This window comes from Lepidochelys kempii, chromosome 4 (assembly GCF_965140265.1).
Source record: "Lepidochelys kempii isolate rLepKem1 chromosome 4, rLepKem1.hap2, whole genome shotgun sequence".
Taxonomy (NCBI): domain Eukaryota; kingdom Metazoa; phylum Chordata; order Testudines; family Cheloniidae; genus Lepidochelys; species Lepidochelys kempii.
The window spans coordinates 2,171,765-2,192,668 of NC_133259.1; the positions used below are offsets into that span (position 1 = coordinate 2,171,765).

Consider the following 20,904-nt stretch of genomic DNA (forward strand, 5'->3'; position numbering starts at 1 on the left):
TTTAAAAAACAGATCTTCCAGCTATTCAGATGTAATTTAAAAGAGCAGCAATCTAGAACCTCCATGAATGGATTATCACACACATTTATAGGTTAGTGTATGTAAAGGTTGCTAGGATGGAGGAAGAGCAAGGCAATTAGGACTACATGTATTGGCAAAATAGTCCTGCAGTTTTTGGAAGTGTTTTTAAAGCCTTTTATACTACTTGAAATTCTTTTCCACTGCATGCATCCGATGAAGTGAGCGGTAGCTCACGAAAGCTTATGCTCTAATAAATTTGTTAGTCTCTAAGGTGCCACAAGTCCTCCTTTTCTTTTTTCAGATAACATGGTGTCTGGAGAACCAGTGAAATCACCATCATAGCTTGAAAGCTGAGCTATTTGGAACAGAAGGGATTTTTAGTCCAATGTTTTAACTTTTACCTAGTTAACCTCCTTTACCTAACACATATTTGGGAAAAAGCATGTCTTTATTAAATATGCAGCAACCCAAGTCTCGGTTATTTGTGAGCTCTTACGCTGGAGGCCTCCGTGAAGTGCTTCACCAAAATAGAAAAGACTGGGTTTGACGTTAGAAATATCTGCAATCTACAGCTAACAGTTTTAAATGCAACTTTTCAGGTTGTTCTCTTATATCCTAAACAACCAAAGGGTGTAAAACCCATTTAAAAAAAAAAATCTTTGCACATATATAACTGTGTTAAAACTCTGCACATATTACCTACCTTTAGATATGGGTATTTTCATGTAAGGCATTGACAGTAATTCGTGCAGAGGCTGTAGCCTCTCCTTTGGAGTTTGATGCATGACACTCATACTCTCCAGCATCCTCTTTACTCAAAGGAGATATCTACAAAAACAAGCAGCATGTAGCCTTGTTTACTACAGAGGATTTGGTCTCAAGTTACTTTGCCTTATTGTTGGGTTGTATAACAGCAGTAAACAATAGCACTAGTAACAGACTCACTACGGGTAACTGATGGAGTGGGAATTAACACTCGGAGGCTGCACATGTCCAGAATATTTCCTTGGCCAGTAGTATGGAAAATGCTCACGTTCTGAATGTGCAATAGTTTGTTTAAAAAAATTGCATCATAAACTGAACTTCTAAAAATAATGAGAATTTATTCCCTATTAACAAAGAAAGCACAAAACTCAATCCTGACTTCTTTCAGCTGAGCCAAAGGGCCATCAGTGGCTTCAGTCAGCCTGACTTGGTCAGTAGTGGTTTGCCCTAGTTCCCAAATCAGATAGGTGGCACAGTACGGCAAGCGCTCTGGTACCTGTCCTGGAGCTCAGCGAGTCAATCCACTCCGGGTTTCACTCTGTCTTACACATCAGGATTTGCTTTAGCCAGACTTCAAACCTTTTTTATGTTTGCTTAGGTGTGTGTCTGTGATGTTTTAGAACTTCCTGTTGTCACTGAGAGGGAGACAGGAAAAAGCAGTAGTCCTAATGCTCCTCTCCTCATCATAGTTTGGTTGACTCAGTAGTGTATTTGCCCTTCTCCAAAGCTTCCACCTCTGTTTTGGTGTACAGCGTAAGCTAACGCTGTTGAGTTCCATTCCCCAGCCACCACCTCATTGGGCAGCTGAAGAGATTGCAGTGTGGTCTGTTCTTGCCAAAGCAAATCTGTCATGCCTGACCTATTGTGCCATCCTCTCTGCTGACTTCCCTGCTGCTGCTCTTTCCCCTGTCCAATCCACTTCCATGCATTACAGCTCAGGCCCTAGGATGCTGCTCCAGTTGTCACGCTCCCACTCAAGTAACTCCCTCTCTGAGAACTTTTTTTTTAAAATAACCTTTTAACTTTAAGATTTAAATGTCTGGGATGCAGATTCCTGAGCTTTCACATTCCTTGAGGACACAGGTTAGAGATGCTAAGAGCAAAGGTTTTCTGTGAACTCCAGGACAGACCAGTCCTGTCATCTTCGCATAGCAATCATCAGTCTGAGCTGTAGGACATGGAATCAAGTGGAGGTAAAGGTCTCTGCCCCTTTCCTCTTTAAGTAAACTTATACTTAGCAGTTCAGAGTTCTTTGAGGAGGGCATCTCATCTGGCCAAGCTTGTAGCTATGGGGAACAGAGTCTCTTGAGCTGTACAGACTTGATTGGAAAGAGTGCCCCAGCAAGACAGGTACAAAATATAAACAGGTTTCAGAGTAGCAGCCATGTTAGTCTGTTTTCACAAAAAGAAAAGGAGTACTTGTGGCACCTTGGAGACTATTTGAGTATAAGCTTTCGTGAGCTACAGCTCACTTCATCCGATGAAGTGAGCTGCAGCTCACGAAAGCTTATGCTCAAATAAATTGGTTAGTCTCTAAGGTGCCACAAGTACTCCAAAATATAAACAGTGCTTTAGAAAGGCCAGGCTGCTCCTAGCTTGGGTTTGTGGGGCTCATATGACGTTATGAGAGTGACTCTGTGGAGAGGGAGTGTCTAGGGTAGCGCTCAGTCTTGCACTATGCTCTACAAAAGGTAGGACAGGACTGCTCTGATCTCCTGTGGAGAGTTCCACTCCCATGTGACCTTCACTGAAGATACCTGGACTCCAGTGCTAGCAATCCCTGTCCTAGCGGCCTACTGTGCTGCACCCGTTGATTGCAGTATTTTACAGACAGTGCAGAAGGAAAGGTGGTCTGTTATTTCAGTCTGGTCCTATTCCTGAGAGCTTTTAAACATCCTGCTCTTCCTTCTCATTATTTTCACACACATTTTGCAGGGGTGTAAATAATTACAAAAGATAAAGGAAGCAAAGAACTGGGCCAACTGAATGCATTTCATCTTACTCCTTGTCATACATGTCACTGCTTTTTAACTTCAAATTCACATGAACTCTGTTTTCAACACCAAGAAAAACACTGCACCTACTCGATTGTAATTTCCCAGTACTATGCACAGAAACTTGGATCTTGCTGATAGTATGTGAAAGGGCACAAGTACTTACCAATACCCAGCCAGTCACTTCATGTTTCTCAGGACCACCACGGGTCTGGATAGCTAAGTTGTCACGGTCTCCAGGCAGGAGCTCCAGCCTTTGGACACCATATTGTCCCCTTATTATCTGAGCAGAAATATTAAGAGTCAAGTTGTCAGTAGTTTGACAAGATTGCCATCATAAATACCTGCACTACCTAAGGCCCAAAACCCCTAAAGCTTTGTCTACACACAAAAGCTGTCTGGGTTTAACTAGGCCCATACAGTTGGTGTGGTTATACTGATTTAAAGATGTTCCTACCACTATGACTATTCCTATAGGGAAAGAGAATGAATTACACTAGTATCTGCATCCTGGTGGGGAAGTTTGTACTGTTATAACACTGATAAAACAAAAAAATCATACCTCTAACTGACAGTTATACTGGTACAAAATCGGTATGCAGGCCTAAGACAGACTCTGGCCTGCAGACTGCATGTGAAAGTTTTACTGGTAACTAGTTTGAGTAAGGGTGTGATTTCTTACCATTATAGTTGTACCAGTAAAAGGCATAGTGTGGATGCATGGCTATACCTGTTAAAGCACCTCTATACCAGTATAACAGCAGCCCTACCAGTGGGGGAGTCTATAGTAGTTAACGCTGTACAACTTTCTAGCTTAGGCAATTTTCTAGCACTCAGCATTGTCCCTAACTCTGTTCCCACTGAAGGCAGTAGTAAAAAGTCCCCAGACTGCAATGGGAGCAGAGTTAGGCCACTGCCTAGCATTTCGGAAGATCCTATCCTAAATGCCTGAAATGGTGCAAGTATGGTATAAAAATGGGAAAAGGTTGTTCCATGGCGGCTGCTGTCTGTTTTTCAGTAGCACCTACAGTCCAAAGGGCCATAGTTTCAAAGTGTTCAGCACCCAGCAGCTCCCACTGTCCTTCGTGACAGTTTGGAGTGTGGGGCTGGATTCTCTATTCTCAGTGGAAGCTGCTGGGTGTTGAGCCCTTTTGAAAAAAATTGGCCTTTGGGCTCTGGAGCAGTGGGAAACTAGCACTGCACATGCTGTTACCAGGGCAGGGTCCATGGCACGTGACTTTCCAAAGGAGAATGGTGCACAAAGTAAACCAAAGGCAGCAACCTGAGCATCCACTGTCCTAAAACCAATGTTTTCTAGATGGCCATGGGCAAGAGTGGCAAAAAAGGCTTGTTACTGTGAAGCTTCTAGACACCAGTCATATAATCATAGAATATCAGGCGTTGGAAGGGACCTCAGGAGGTCATCTAGTCCAACCCCCTGCTCAAAGGGGGACTAATCCCCAATTTTTTTTTTGCCTCAGATCCCTAAATGGCCCCCTCAAGGACTGAACTCACAAGCCTGGGTTTAGCAGGCCAATGCTCAAACCACTGAGCTACCCCTCCCCCTTCCACACTATGCTGCCTGGAAGCAGAAAACCACAGCTCTTTGTTAATGTGTAATTTGTGTTTTTTCAGCTTTTTTGGTGCAGGGGGAGGAGATAACAAAAGATCTGCCTCGTTAATCAGCAATGAAGCTAATGGTGTGAACAAGCTGCACCGAGCAATGCACCATACAATGTTCTACAGTTCATTTGGTACATACGATTCCTTTCCATGATTATTTTGTTTACAGAAAACAGCAGCTTAATTCTGCCCTTCCTGCGCCCCCCTCCAGTGCAGTGCTCCAGTAAGTTCCTGAAAGTGCTGGTGCGTGGCATGTTTAGTGGCCCGTGAGAGGAGGCTGCTATTTCTCTGTGCTGGACTTTACCTGGTGACTCTGGAGCACCCAGCTACTTGCGGAGCTTTAAAGGTCCACTGAAGACCTCTCTGGCGACGCGCGCCACAGCTGATTTCACTTGCAAACAACAAGGTCTCCTTTGTCACCAGGAAGTGCTGTAGTTGGCCCTATTATTTAGGTGGGTCACTATTTGAACAGTTTTCCTCAGAATATTTTAAATATACATTATTTGAAATTGATTGTAAAGGGCTATAAACCAGCAGAGGTCCCAAGAGCCTGTGGGTTCGAGAAGACTAGAGAAGTGATGGAGTCTGCACACTGGCACTTTTTTTTATTTAACCTGCACACTGTTTGAAATTTAACACCAAATCAAAGGCTTCTCTCTATCCCATCTCTTCCAAAGAGGCAGCAAAGCGGGAGGAGCACAAGTGAATGTATGGAACCTGCCCGGCTTTGGGTTTCAGGCTCCTATGAGGTCCCAGTGCCAAATTCTGATGCAGTTTCTGAAGCTGAAGGTGCATCCTCCTTGCTATTAACTAAGGGTAAAAAACAAACCCAGGCCACCAGCACTATCAAACCATACACCCCAGGAGCAGCATCACTTCAAGGCTAACATAAGAAAACAAAAACACTACAGGATTACTATGACTCTGACCTGGGCATACAAGGCCAGTGTTTTCAAAGCCACAGGCATGTATGAGCTTATTATCATTGGGAAACATTCTTTAGCTACTCTTCACACCAGTCTTTAATATGGCAAAGCATAATTGTGTTTCTCTTATCAGCATAAACAAAAGTACAAAAGAAAAATATTTTTTGGGAGCAGAGGGGGGAATTAAACAAATCCAGATTGGGGAGTGGAAATGGGAAATAAAGATTTTCTTTCTTTTTTTTTTTTTTTTATCTTTTTGCATTGACTGGAGAAACTCACTGGAAACATGCTCTTCTGCTGGTGGGTTTGCTGTAGCCTTTATCTTGCAGTTGCTGTCTAACAGTCGTAACTACCCTTTGGAAAGGGCTACAGTTCATAGGTGGTGCTGGATTTGGTAACACATTTGGTATTTTTCTAATCCTTGCACAAATGGGACTGCCCTTCTTTCTTGCCACTTTAAAAACAATGCGGAGCTTGCTATAAAATGCCTTTCTTTATTATGGACTAATTCTCTCTGCTCCTCTGCCATCTCCCCCAAGAGGTGAAGAATATGGTACTATAGTAAATAAACATGGCATAATCCATGCTACTCTTGAAAAACAGATCCTGTTCCACTGACCTTATTCCAAGTGAGCACTGGGGTTGGAATGCCCATGACTTCACAACTCAGGTAAATCTTTGCTCCAGTGACATTCCAGATTTCCTTAGGGGGAGTCACAATGGAAGGCCCTGAAAAGAGAGAAATCCTTTAAAACAGGTGACTCCAACTTGATGTCTGGTTCCCTGCTTCTTGTTTGTACCCAGTTACAGTCAATAGTTTTTTAGTGCCAGGGACTCTCTAATACTATTATAGACAGGTTTGGTAGCTCCACCCAATTAAGGTTGCCCAACACTTCCCATTATAAGACTCTGTTTTCAGTTGCTTATGACTTTGCCAAATTTGAACTGTTTGGGCTGAAATTTTCCAGACTGGATGTCTGCCTCAGGCTGAATTAGTTTGGAAAATTTCAGCCAAAATGGTTAAGCTGCTTCTAAGAACCAAAATAGGGGAAAATATGTTGTTTTACCCGCATTAAAAAATTTGGGTGACATTTTCATTGAGAGGCTCTAACACCTTATTGCTTTGAAACAGGGGCTTGAAATTTGGCAGGGGAGTGGCCTTTGTGTCAGGTATGTGCCTTTTGCCACTCCCATGAAAATCTGCAAAATTTGGCCAAGTCATAAGCCTTGGAAAAATTACAATTTTCACATGCTCAGTAGAGACTTGCTAGAGTTTATCATCTAAAACCTTCTTAGATTCTGTCCACACTGAGCATGCTCCAGCCTGGGGACACAGGGGGCTAAGAAGGACTTTCTCTGCAATTGCAGCTTCCAGCTGTTCTGGGCTCTGCTGGGTTCCAAGCCTGAGTCTCCAGTGCTCTCAGTGACCCCTCCACTGGTGCCCAGGCAGTGAGGAGGAGGAAGCTGCCTGATTTGAATGCTGAAGGGACAAGAGCTGGATTGTGTGTGTGTGTGATCCGAGCAGCATCCCAATGCAAGAGAGCAAGGGGCTCCCTGATAGGGAGTTTCAGCTGGTCTGACCAGTTCAGTGTACCCCAACTCATTAATGTCATAACTGGTGTCTAAAAGGTATCATGTAAGATACCAATAGAAATCTAGTAACATACTAATCATTAATATTATTGCGAAGTGTAGGTATGGAGGACAAATTCAAAATTACAAACGTATTGGGAATTACGTTCTTAAAGTGTGTCTGCCAGGCAGGGCTGAAATCACCCCACCCTAGACAATGGAATGTGGTTCAGCCATCTTGAAGGTACTTCCAAGGTATCATGGGAATCCATTTACATAAGAGGAAACAAAACCGTCAAGCTAACAAGGGGAGGAGATAACCACTGAGCATCATAGCAGGGGGAGGAGACTGCAGGAACAAATAAATCTGGATTTTAGCAAACACCAGGGAATCTCCTTCCTTACAGCTTGAAAGAACTTTACTGTAGGGGGTATTAGGGTAGCCAACTTTCTAACCACACAAAACTGAACACCCTAGCCCCACCCCTTCCCTGAGGCCCTGCCCCCCCCACTCACTATATTCCCCCTCCCTTGGTGGGTCATGCTCCCCCACTCTCACTCACTTTCACTGGACTGGAGCAGGGCGTTGAGATGCAGGAGGGGGGGAGGGTTCTAACTGGGGGTGCAGGCTCCAGGGTGGGGCCAGAAATGAGGGGTTCAAGATATGGGAGGGGGCTCCAGGCAGGGGCAGGGAGTTGGGGTGCGTGAGGGGGTGAGAGCTCTGGCTGGGGGTGCGGGCTCTGGAGTGGGGCTGGGGGTTGGGGTGTAGGAGGCGGGGTCCAGACTGGGGGTGGGGCTGAGGGATTCGGAATGTGGGAGGGGGCTGCGGGTTGAGGCAGGGAGTTGGGGTGCAGGAGGGGGTGAGGGCTCTGGGCTGGGGGTGCAGGCTTTGGTCTGGGGCTAGGGATGAGGGGTTTGGGATATCTGGGTTTTGGGGGTGCTCAGGCTGGGGCAGGGGATTGGGCGTGGACTTACCTCGGGTGGCTCCCAGTCAACGGTGCAGCAGGGCTAAGGCAGGCTTCCTGCCTGTCCTGGCGCCACGCTGCGCCCTGGAAGCAGCCAGCAGGTCCGGCTCTTAGGTGGGGGGGAAGGGTGGGGAGCCAGGAGGCTCTGTGCACTGCTTTAGCCTGCAGGCACTGCCCCCCCAGCTCCCATTGGCTATGGTTCCTGGCCAGTGGGAGTGCGGAGCAGGTGCTCAGGATGGGGGCAGCACGCAGAGCCCATGGCTCCCCTGCCTAGGAGCTGAACCTGCTGTCTGCTTCCAGGTGCAGCATGGTGACTAGACAGGTAGGGACTAGCCTGCCTTAGATCCGCAATACTGCCGACAGGACTTTTAACGGTCCTGTCGGCGGTGCTGACTGGAGCCGCCAGGGTTCCTTTTTGACTGGGTGTTCCGGTTGAAAACTGGACGCCTTGCAACCCTAGAGGGACCTTTCACCTAAAAATACGAAGGAACTGAACACTTTGGACTTTGTGGGAGATCCTGACCAAGGGGTGGTCAGCCATCTTGCTGTGGTAAGAATCTTACCTTGAACCAAGACTAGTTTTGTTAAATCTTTGCCTCTAGAAAGTGTTTTCACTTTAATTTGCTTGTCACCATTTCTAACGCTATCCCTTGTACCTGAACTCACTTAAAATTCCACCTCCTTTTGTTAATAAATTTGCTTTACTTTTAATCTGAACCAAGCCAGTACTGTGTTTTAACTGAAGTGATAGTTAACTCCAGTTAATGTGGCAAGCTGTGGAGTTTGTCTCTTTAGAGGAGCAAATGAACCTTATTATTCCTCTGACTTGTCCAGGAGAGGGCTGGACATTGCAGAGTACATGGTTTGGGGAAAATTTGGGACTGGGGGTGCTGGAATCACCTTGCCAGGTGTAACCAAGGCTGGTGGAGATCAGAGTGTGGCAGGGATGTAACAAGCAGGCCACTGGAGTCAGAATTGCTGGTCCAGGGTTGCTTATCACACAGACACTCAGTGCATGCTGAGATGCTGGCTGGGAGTGTACAGACAAGGGAGCTACAGCACCAGAACATTTTAAGGCACCCAGGGTTACAGGGCAGGTGATTGGGGGTGGGGGAAGGAGATTGTGACAGAACCTTTGGTGGTGAAGGTGGGGCTTATGGGGAGGGGGAAAGGAAAACTGGGCCTCAGTGTTGGGCGGGGGGAGACTTGGACTGGATGGGAAAAGAGTCTGGGGCTGGGAGACTGGGAGCTAGCAGGGGGGCAGAGGGGTTCAATGGATGCAAAATATCCCCTGCGCATGCTCTTAGCAGGCTATGCATGTTCTCAGCTCTGCTGCACACTTCCTGTGTGACCTGAGGCAAATCACTACCTTGCTCTGTGCTTCACTTTCGACATCTCTAACATGGGGATGATATTTCCCTACATCACAGGTCTCTAGTGAGGATGCAGTCACTAACCCATGCTAGGCCATCAAGACATTACACAACGAGTATCTCAACCAAAGTGTAACAAAGAAATGGTCTGGTAAATTACCCCACCAGCAAACTTCCAACTGCTACCTTCCCCCACAGTGCTGGCCCTTTGTTTAGGCAGAAGCTAGCAAATGTGTGTGCATGCATGAGTGAATGGGAAAGAGAAAGGTGTGGGGGGAGGGAACACAGGCCAATGCGTGTAAGAACAGGGAATGGGGGGAGGGCAGGGACGGCTAGCTTTCCAAATGAGCTCAGCTCCCACATAGGCAGTAAACAAAGTGGCCAGACTGTTCTCAATGGAAGCTGCTGGGTGCCTGGGCCCTTTTCATAGATTCATAGAATATCAGGGTTGGAAGGGACCTCAGGAGATCATCTAGTCCAACCCCCTGCTCAAAGCAGGACCAACCCCAACTAAATCATCCCAGCCAGGGCTTTGTCAAGCCTGACCTTAAAAACCTTTTAAGGAAGGAAATTCCACCACCTCCCTAGATAACACATTCCAGTGCTTCACCACCCTCCTAGCGAAAAAGGTTTTCCTAATATCCAACCTAAACCTCTCCGACTGCAACTTGAGACCATTCCTCCTTGTTCTGTCATCAGCTACCACTGAGAACAGTCTAGATCCATCCTCTTTGGAACCCCCTTTCAGGTAGTTGAAAGCAGCTATCAAATCCCCCCTCATTCTTCTCTTCTGCAGACTAAACGATCCCAGTTCCCTCAGCCTCTCCTCATAAGTCATGTGTTCCAGTCCCCTAATCAATTTTGTTGCCCACCACTGGACGCTTTCCAATTTTTTCACGTCCTTGTAGTGTGGGGCCCAAAACTGGACACAGTACTCCAGATGAGGCCTCACCAATGTTGAATAGAGGGGAATGATCACGTCCCTCGATCTGCTGGCAATGCCCCTACCTATACAGCCCAAAATGCCATTAGCCTTCTTGGCAACAAGGGCAGACTGTTGACTCATATCCAGCTTCTCGTCCACTGTAACCCCTAGGTCCTTTTCTGCAGAACTGCTGCCTAGCCATTCGGTCCCTAGTCTGTAGCGGTGCATGGGATTCTTCCGTCCTAAGTGCAGGACTCTGCACTTGTCCTTGTTGAACCTCATCAGATTTCTTTTGGCCCAATCCTCTAATTTGTCTAGGTCCCTCTGTATCCTATCCCTACTCTCCAGCATATCTACCTTGACTCGTTGGACGTGTTGTTCCTTGACTTTAGCAAAGCTTTTGACACGGTCTCCCACAGTATTGTTGCCAGCAAGTTAAAGAAGTATGGGCTGGATGAATGGACTACAAGGTGGATAGAAAGCTGGCCAGATCGTTGGGCTCAACGGGTAGTGATCAATGGCTCCATGTCTAGTTGGCAGCCGGTATCAAGCGGAGTGCCCCAAGGGTCGGTCCTGGGGCCGGTTTTGTTCAATATCTTCATTAATGATCTGTAGGATGGCGTGGATTACACCCTCAGCAAGTTTGCAGATGACACTGAACTGGGAGGAGAGGTATCATAGAATAGAAATCATAGAATCATAGAATATCAGGGTTGGAACGGACCTCAGGAGGTCATCTAGTCCAACCCCCTGCTCAAAGCAATTAAATCATCCCAGCCAGGGCTTTGTCAAGCCTGACCTTAAAAGCCTCTAAGGAAGGAGATTCTACCACCTCCCCAGGTAACCCATTCCAGTGCTTCACCACCCTCCTAGTGAAAAAGTTTTTCCTAATATCCAACCTAAACCTACCCCACTGCAAGTTGAGACCATTACTCCTCATTCTGTCATCTGCTACCACTGAGAACAGTCTAGATTCATCTTCTATGGAATCCCCCTTGAGGTAGTTCTTTAACTTGCTGGCAAGAATACTGTGGGAGACCGTGTCAAAAGCTTTGCTAAAGTCAAGGAATAACATGTCCAGTGCTTTCCCCTCATCCACAGAGCCAGTTATATCATCACAGAGGGCAATTAGATCAGTCAGGCATGACTTGCCCTTGGTGAATCCATGCTGACTGTTCCTGATCACTTTTCTCTCCTCTAAGTGCTTCAGAATTGATTCCTTGAGGACCTGCTCCATGATTTTTCCAGGGACTGGAAGATCTGGTCATGTCATTTACGTGCCCAGATGGGAGTCGTTACGTACTGAGTTGTTTAGAAAATCTGGCCCTAAATGCTGACCCTCAGGCTTCACAGTGTATTAAACACAAGCAGTATTTCAGGAAGGAGAAGAATGGGCTCTGTTTAATCTCCTTTTTTGTAGGACTGCACTGCAAACCTGCTATTAATTTCTTGAAATAGAAAGCGAAATCCAAATGAATGTGTCATGTTTATTTCCACTCAATTAAAGCTTTCAAGGCTGCATCCCAGAACTAAATCTAAGAGATGGTATTTCCTGTTTCTCAGAAGAATGGTTCATATCAACCACTGACAAATGGGTAAGAGAGCTATTAAGGCAGGGATACTCTCTGCTCCAGCCCACCCCTTCTTCATCCATTTCCCCAACGGCACCAATACCCCTAAGTGCGAACTGATCTGGAATGAAATCTCCCATCTCCTGGACACAGGAGTGACAGAAGGAGTTAGCTCAGAAGAATAGTTCTCAGGGCTCTACTCTACCCTCTTCATAGTTCAGAAGCACACATGAGGAGTCAGAGCCATGCTACATCTCAGAACGCTCAGCAAGTGGATGAAGAAAACAAAATTTCCAGATGAAGACCCTTCTGCGGTGTCATCTCGCATCAGGGGGATCTCCTAACCTCAGTGGACCTCAGGGATGCATTCACAACCCCATTCGCAGGCTTCTGAGATTTGCTTATGGCACAGAGCACTATCAGTACCGAATCTCCCATTCGGTCTCTCGTCAGCCCCAAGGGTCTTTACGAAGATGCCAGTGCTGGTCATAGCCAGGGTTAGGGTGCAGGGGACTGATGTATAGCCCTTTCTGGATGAAATTCTAATCAGAGTTCCGACCCAGCCTGTGGTGCAATATGCCACATTGCGAACTCTGGACCTCCTGCAAGCCTACGGCTTTCTGATAAACATCAAGAAAAGTTCCTTGATCCCATTGATAACCCAATTGGGAGTGGACATAGGCACCTCACTGGAGAAGACCTACCTCTCACTCAACAGGTTCTGGAGGATCCAGTATCTCATCTCCATCCTGCGTACGTGCACCAAGCCAACCATAGCTCAGTGCCTTCAACTACTGGGCTACCTGGTGTCATGCACAGGGGTCACTGCATGGGCAAGACCCCACATCAAGTGTCTCCAGGCCTCCTTCTGAAAGGATGCACCAGTCTCCAGAATACTTGACAGATCAGGTGATGATCCTGAGTCAGGTACTCTGCTCTCTAGCATAGTGAGCAGTTTCTGAGGACTTTGCTTCTCGCAACCTATGCCAGCTTGCTAGGTTGGGGAGCATACCTCTGGAGCCCCAAGAACAGGAAACACAGTATCCATCTCCTGGAGCTCAGAGCCATCAAGCTGGCTCTCAGGAGACTCCAGAGCTACCTACAGGGCAATAAAGTGCTGGTCCAGTCAGACAATACAACCACAGTTGCATACATAAACAGCCAAGGGGTAATAAGGACTGTAGCTCCACATGAAGAAGCAATGGAGATATTGGAATGGGCAGAAAAGACCCTACCTTCCCTAATAGCGATACACGTAAAAGGGGAGCTGAATCAGAAAGCAGAAATACAGTCGACAACTCAGAATGGTGCCTGAAACAGAAAGTCTTCAATCTGATCTCAAAGAAGTTCAGTTTCCCCTCAGTTGATCTGTTTGCAAGTTGCAAAAACACCAAACAGCTGAAATACTTCACCAGAGAAGCGGATCCCATGTCCATGGCAGCAGATGCCCTGTTGCACAGATGGCCGCAATGTGTGCTATATGCATTCCTACCCTTCTCTCTCATTAGGAAAGTATTCCAAAAGATAAAGCATGAACAAGCAAAGGTCATTATAACAACTCTGTACAGACAAAAGAGGCCCTCATCCTTCGATCTGATGGAGCTAAAACTAGAATCACTGTTACAGCTGCCACTCAGACTAGACATTCTTTCCCAAGGCCCTTTTCTCCACCCAGACCCAGACCATCTTCAGTGGACAGCCTGGTTATTGAAAGGGAACCATTACCAGCAAAAGGCCTGTCAAGGTTCCTTCCCCACTCTGAACTCTAGGTTACAGATGTGGGGACCCGCATGAAAGAACCCTATGCTTATTCTTACCAGCTTAGGTTAAAAAAGTCCCCAAGGTACAAACTTTGCCTTGTCCTTGAACAGTATGCTGCCACCACCAAGCGTTTTAAACAAAGAACAGGGAAAGAGACCACTTGGAGACATCTTCCCCCAAAATATCCCCCCAAGCCCTACACCCCCTTTCCTGGGGAAGGCTTGATAATAATCCTCACCAGTTGGTACAGGTGAACACAGACCCAAACTCTTGGATCTTAAGAACAAGGAAAAATCAAAGAGATTCTTAAAAAAAGAATTTTAGTTAAAGAAAAGTTAAAAGAATCACCTCTGTAAAATCAGGATGGAAAATACAGGGTAATAAGATTCAAAACATAGAGAATCCCTCTAGGTACCTTAAGTTACAAAAAGACACAAAAACAGGAATATACATTCCCTCCAGCACAGCTTATTTTACAAGCCATTAAACAAAAGAAAATCTAACGCATTTTCTAGCTAGATTACATACTAACTTTACAGGAGTTGTAAGGCTGCATTCCTGATCTGTTTCCGGCAAAAACGTCACACAGACAGACAGAACCCTTTGTTCCCTGCCCCCTCCAGATTTGAAAGTATCTTGTCCCCTCATTGGTCATTTTGGGTCAGGTGCCAGCAAGGTTACCTTAGCCCTTTACAGGTGAAAGGGTTTTGCGTCTGGCCAGGAGGGATTTTATAGCTCTGTATACAGAAAGGTGGTTACCCTTCCCTTTATATTTATGACAAGGCCTCTCTCGTGTCCAGGAAAGTCTCCACAATAAAAGTCCATTCCTCCATCTAGACCAAGTTCAGTCTGTTGTGCCAGAAGTGCAGTGTTAATTCAAGACATCCTGGAATTCCAGCAATTCTGGACTTTCTTCAAGAAGATGTGGATAAAGCTCTTCAATCCAGCACCTTAGCATGCCAGGTATTGGCCACCACAAAGTCCTGGCTGGGATGATTTAGTTGGGGTTGGTCCTGCTTTGAGCAGGGGGTTGGACTAGATGACCTCCTGAGATCTCTTCCAACCCTAATCTTCTGTGATTCTATGACCATTAGTGGTCTATTAACGGGATCCTTGGGCAGCAGATTTCTCAGAGCAGTCAGACTGGCCAGACCAGCAGTCAGACCAGTCTTCCCTAAATGAGACCTACCATTGGTGTTGAAGGCCCTAACCACTCGCTCTTTTGAGACTGACTTCTATATCAGCATTTAATCTCTCCATGAAAACCTGTTTTCTGGTCAGCATCATGGTCAGCATCTGGTCAGCATCATGCCTGCTAGGTGAATTCCAGAGTTGGCAGTCCTATCTATGCAGGAACCCTATTGTGTGTTCCATGATGACAAGGTAGCACTGAGAACTCTGCAGTCCTTTCTTCCCAAGGTGAACTTTCCTTTCCATACGTCACAGAAAAATGTCCTTCTTTCCTTCTGCCCAAATCCATCCCAGAAGTGTGGCACACTTTAGATGTTAGAAGAGCACTGAAACTCTACCTCAAGTGCACAGAATCCACAAGGTCATGTACCCTTTTGTCTCCTTTAATCCAAAATGCCAAGGGCTCAGAGTCTCAAGGCTATCTGTCGCTAGGTGGGTCAGATTATGCATTGTTGAGGTTTACAAAGTGCTAGGAGCTCCTGTTCTAGAAGGAGCCAGGGCACACTCTGTGAGATCTAGGGCCATCTCATGGAACAAGTGAGCATGGGCCTTCATCGCAGAGATATGCAGAGCAGCCACATGATTGTTGGTTATATCAAACATTACAAAGTGGACTTTCTGTCCTCCACAGACACCTCTTTCGTCAGGAAGGTGCTCCAGTAATAGCCTTGCCTTTTGGACAATCCTTAAGGAGGGGGTTTACCTAACTATATCTTCTTTTGTTTATCTTTTCTTGTCCCTCAGTACTCCTGATCACTGCTCTCTACTTCCCAGGTATAGCAGAATTGTGGGAGACAGTGGGACACAGAATGGAAAATTTCTTAGCTGATGTTTTCCTTTCTTCTAGCAGTATCTCCCACAATTCTACCCATCCTTGATGGCTTTCTGTCAAGGGTCAGCATTTTATTTGGCCTATGTATCTATGTACACCAGGCCAACTCTCAACATGGTAATGACTTTGACATAGATGTTATGGTTATAAATAATTTTCTCAATGCGTGTTTCACACAGCTTTGGAATAACTCAACTGGCGGCAAGCAGAAGAAGAGGACGTAGCCAGCACAAGCTGCGGTACAGTTTTAAACTGCCTCCAGAAGCTGCAGAGAAGAGTGGCTCGAACACAGCAAAACTGTGGGAGATGCTGCTAGAAGAAATAAAATTATTGGGTGAGAAATTTTCTGTTCTTAAACATACAGAGAAAGATCCTCAATTGGTGTCAATTGTCAGAGCCCCACTGAGATCAATGGAGTGGTGACCATTTACAACAGCTAAGGAAGTGGCCCCTTGTCTTAGAAGCAAGAGATGGCAAAGCCGTGTTAGTTCCCTAGCTCGTTCCATCCGTCCTGGTGCACGGCCACTCCCTACTACAGTATGTTCCTAAGTGCTCTGTCCAGGTTAGTACTGAATGATTCCAGGGATGAGGCTTCATCATGTCTCATAGGAGACTGTTTCTCCAACCAATAGACCTCACTGATATTCAGCCTATATTTTCCTTTTTTTAGTTTTACCCCATTGCTCCTGATTAGGTTTTCATTCACCTTCTTGCATGGTTCTCACGGGTCATCTTACAGGGACTGCAGCATCACTGATGGGTATGGAAACATGGATTGCAGGATTTTGCTGCATGGCTGTGAGAAGGGATGGGCATGATTCATATATTCTATGGCCAGAAAGGACTAGTGTGATCATTTAGTCTGACCTCTGGCATCGCACAGGCCATGGGACTTCCCTGAATTAATTCCTGTTTGAACTGTTTCAGCACTGTACACCGGTGCTGTACACACTTCCCTTTTTATTTTCTCTCCTACAGTGTGTTTTTCTTTTTATATCCTTCCTTTCCCCCACTCTTACGCTGTCCTCTCACCTCCTTACAATGGGCCTTGACAAATATGTCCTTCAGCCTCAGGGGGAATTAATTAATTGCTAAAACAATGCACTGGTGATCAGTCAGGGCTGGGTATTTTGTTCTCTTGCCAGGTATTAAACCCACTGTCAAACGCAGCCCTTATTTTTATCATCAGAATATAACTAATTCTATTAACTAACTGATAATTAACTGATAACTGAGTGTTTAATTAGGGTTCCTCTACACTTTAAATCTTTCTTCCTCCTGACAATTTAATTTTGCAAGTCAGTTAGTGGCTTTAGTTTCCTTGATACACCATAGTTCTCTTCAGGGCCATGCAGTACAATATCAGACATCCCAGGCGCATACTGTGAGACCACAAAATATACCTGAACAAGGGCCCGGTATGTAGGAAAAGATCAAACCTGGATTACAGATCTTGGAACATGGGGTTTGATCATCCCCTGCCTGAACCATTTGGAGCTGCTTATACAAGTGCAGAGAGGCCCCAATTTGGCAAAGCACTTAAGCATGTGCTTAAGCCCCATTACTTAAAAGTAAAGCACATGCTTAAATGCTCTGTTGAATCAGGGCCAGTGAGTGTATATTCCACTGGTGAGTGTGGGTTACAGGTCCCTGTCTGTGCCAATCCATACATAATATGAGTCTATTACAGCCCCCGCTAAAGAGCACTGGCTCCTTAGCTCAAACTGTGGCAGCTCTTGTTTTTAGCTCTAGAGATCCCCAGTGTGTCAGCCAAGATGGTGGCTGTCACAATGCAAAGTGGGTGTGAAATGCTACCCATCTGAGGGCATGGCTACACTTGCAGATGTAGAGCGCTTTGAGTTAAACCTGCCTTCGGAGAGCACAGTAGGGAAAGCGCTGCAGTCTGTCCACACTGACAGGAACAAGTGCACTGGCGTGGCCACATTTGCAGCACTTGCAGCGGCACTGGGAACGGTGCATTATGGGCAGCTGTCCCACAGAGCACCTCTTCCCATTCTGGAGCTGTGGCTTGTGGGAAGGGGGTGGGGAATGCGGGACATTCTGGGTCCTGTCCCAATGCCCCGTGATGCATCAGTTTTCATCCCAGCAATCCCTATGCTTCCATCCACATCTGGCGCCATCTTTCAACGTTTTTATACTGCGCGCTCTGTCTTCCCTTTAGGTCTGCAGGAATGGAGCCCGAACTGCTGAGGAGTATGCTGACGAGTCTCGTCAGCACGTCACGTTTGGCAGTTGAGTTATTCCTTATGATCCAAAGTGACAGTGAGGGCTCCGATGATGATATCGACTCGAGTAACGCATATGACATGAGTTTGCTTGTCGCATTCATGGACATGCTCACCACCGTGGAACACTGCTTTTGGGCTCAGGAAACAAGCACTGAGTGGTGGGATCACATCGTCATGCAAGTCTGGGATGTCGAGCAGTGGCTGCAAAACTTTCGGATGAGAAAAGCCACTTTCACAGGACTGTGTGAGGAGCTTGCCCCCACTCTGTGGTGCAAAGACACAAGATTGTGTCCCTGATGGTGGAGAAGCGGGTGGCTATTGTAATCTGGAAGCTGGCAACTCCAGACAGCTACCGATCAGTCGCTAACCAGTTTGGAGTGGGGAAGTCGACTGCTGGAATCATGTTGATGCAAGTTTGCAGGGCCATTAATCACATCCTGCTCAGAAGAACCGTGACTCTGGGTAACATGCATGACACTGTGGATGGCTTTGCACAAATGTGTTTACCTAACTGCGGAGGGGCGATAGATGGCACACATATTCCAATTCTGGCACCAGCCCACCTAGTCTCTGAGTATGTTAATCGGAAGGAGTATTTCTCTATGGTTCTCCAGGCGGTTGTGGATCACCATGGGCGTTTCATTGACATTAACACAGGCTGGCCCAGAAAGGTGCATGACGCACATATCTTTTGGAACACTGGCCTGTTCAGGAAGCTGCAAGCTGGGACTTTTTTCCCAGACCAGAAGATCACCGTAGGGGAAGTCGAAATGCCCATTGTGATCCTTGGAGACCCCACTTACCCTTTAATGCTGTGACTCATGAAACCTTACACAGGGAGCCTTGACAGCAGCAAGGAGCGGTTCAACAAAAGGCTGAGCTGGTGCAGAATGACTGTGGAGTGTGCTTTTGACCGTTTAAAGGGCCGCTGGTGCTCTCTGTATGGGAAGCTGGACCTGGCCGATGACAGCATCCCCGCGATTATATCCGTGTGCTGTACCCTCCATAACATTTGTGAAGGGAAGGGTGAACAATTCACTGAGGCATGGAACTCGGAGGTTCAATACCTGGAGGCTGAATTTGAACAGCCAGAGAGCAGGGCTATTAGAGGGGCCCAGCGTGGGGCTGCAAGGATTAGGGATGCACTGAGGGAGCAATTTGAGGCTGAAAGCCACCAGTAATATCTGATGCCCTGCATGGGAGTGAAGTGCAGTGGTTCCAATGTTAGTAGGAATCTGTGTTTGCTACGCTGACTTGAAGTGCCTGTTTCTTTCCTGGGCTAAGGTATCTTTTACTTTATGCAATAATAAAGAATGTTTTCAAAGAAAAAAATTCATTTATTGAAAAGAAAATTCATTTACTGAAAAGAAACACAACTGCTTGGGAAACAGAAAGGGCAACGGGGTGGGGTGGGGAACAGTACAATCACAGATTTGCGTATGTCCTGTTATCATACTCAGCCTTCCTGTCTGGACTGCTGTGCAATGAGTGCTGCACTTCAGGATGGTTGTATTGCATGGTGATGGGGGTTAAGTGCAGTGGGTAAGGTTGTAGTTTTCAGGGCTGGGTGGTGAAGCTACGGGTGTTGGAGGCAGCTGGTGGTGGTAAGAATCCAGATATTGGGGCAAGTGGGTTGGAGGTGACATGGGGGCACAAGGGAAAAAATTTTGGGACAAGGGCTGCAGGGGGGGGTTGGGCACGGTAGTGCTCCGCCTGCATGGCTACGAGCACCTAGATCGAGTCACCATTTTGGAGCTCCCATGGGTTATGTGTGCTCACTTTGGGATGGTCAAATTATGCTATTGTGTAGACTGTACTTGCCCTTAAGTATGGGGGAATCATTGCTCTGTCTGGTGTGAACAATGCTGCCTCTGTTAAGTGTTGCATTTTGCCTTTACAGATGCAACCTTGAGATCTCAGCCATCCGTGTTATCACTGGCCGAAAGACTCCAAAGAATCAGAAAGAGGCCACGTAGAAGCAAGGAAGACATGTTGCATGAAGTAATGCAGCATTCAAGTAATGAAAATTGAAAAGTGCAGGAGTGGCGGGACAGTGAAAGGAGGATCCACCAGCAGAATGAGGAGTGCCGGCACAAAAGCGTGGTGCTCCAGCAACAAAGCACAGATCGGCTGATAAGCATAATGGAGCGCTGAGAGGAGTAAGCACAGGGTCAAGCGTGACTGATTGTTTCACGGCTGTACTGTCCTCTGGGTTTCTGTGCCTTGGGGAGAGCCAACAGCGGCAGGGGGCCGCTATACTAAACACTGTCCCCACATTTTCCACAGGAGTTCGTCCTGGAAGATATCTCTCTGCTGAGGGTGACCTGGGAAGCAAGGGAGGGTCTTCTACTGCAATGCGGCTTCCGCCCTGACCCATATGCAGCTTGCCTGTGGGCAGCAATTGTCCCCCCGCCCCTCACGGCACAGTGGTGCAGACAAGTTAGCCTTACTGGGACAAGGAACACAGTGGCTCTCCCGAGAAACCTGTGCAAGCTCATTGCCCAAGTTCTGGATGAGACCTTTGAAGAGATCGCTGAGGTCGATTACCATGATGTGAGAGAGCACATCAATGCCCTATTCCGCATCTAGGCATGCATGCAGCCCTAACCCTCCTCGCCCCAAGAGTCTGCACCGAATAACTTCCTTCCCAAAATAAAAGCCACTTACTGGGAACCTCCTCTAGTGTTTGTCCTTCCCCAAGCACCGGCCGCCGTGACTGGCTACCTTCCTCCTGGCTTGAGAGCAGCTCCTGGCTGCATGCATCTAGGGATTCCGGGGTGTCTTCCTCTGCCTCAGCACCCTCACTCCCACTTTGCTTGTCCTCCTCCCACCTTGTTGAACTGGGCTCTGCAGTGTCCACAGTGGTACTCGGACTGGAGGTGGGGTTGCCCACAAATATCGTGTCCAGCTCTTTGTAGAAACGGCAGGTCGCAGGGGCAGCACCAGAGCGGCTGTTTGCCTCGTGGGCTTTGCGGTAGGCATTCCGCAGCTCCTTCACTTTAACCCTGCACTGCAGGGCATCCCGGTCATGGCCCCTTTCCATCATGTCCCTTGATACCTGCCTGAAGGTATCGTAATTCCTATGGCTGGAGCACAGCTGGGACTGCACAGCTTCCTCCCCCAAAAACTGATGAGT

At 46.9% G+C, this 20,904-nt stretch overlaps 1 protein-coding gene and 1 long non-coding RNA gene across 2 annotated transcripts in view; one reads left to right on the forward strand and one right to left on the reverse strand.

Annotated features, from left to right (window-relative positions):
* Positions 1–20,904, reverse strand: part of IGFBP7 (insulin like growth factor binding protein 7) — a 75,314-nt gene that overhangs the window by 1,393 nt on the left and 53,017 nt on the right. The window contains exons 2-4 of the mRNA XM_073340197.1: positions 5,949–6,058; positions 2,947–3,063; positions 725–849 (exon numbers count right to left, since the gene is read on the reverse strand). Coding sequence (XP_073196298.1) covers positions 727–849; positions 2,947–3,063; positions 5,949–6,058 — 350 coding nt within the window. The 3' untranslated portion in view covers positions 725–726. The remainder of the gene's footprint in view (positions 1–724; positions 850–2,946; positions 3,064–5,948; positions 6,059–20,904) is intronic.
* On the forward strand, positions 2,337–20,422 carry LOC140910078 (uncharacterized). Its single transcript, XR_012158417.1, has 4 exons — positions 2,337–4,534; positions 15,699–15,853; positions 17,702–19,052; positions 19,669–20,422. It is a non-coding gene; the product is annotated as an uncharacterized lncRNA (long non-coding RNA).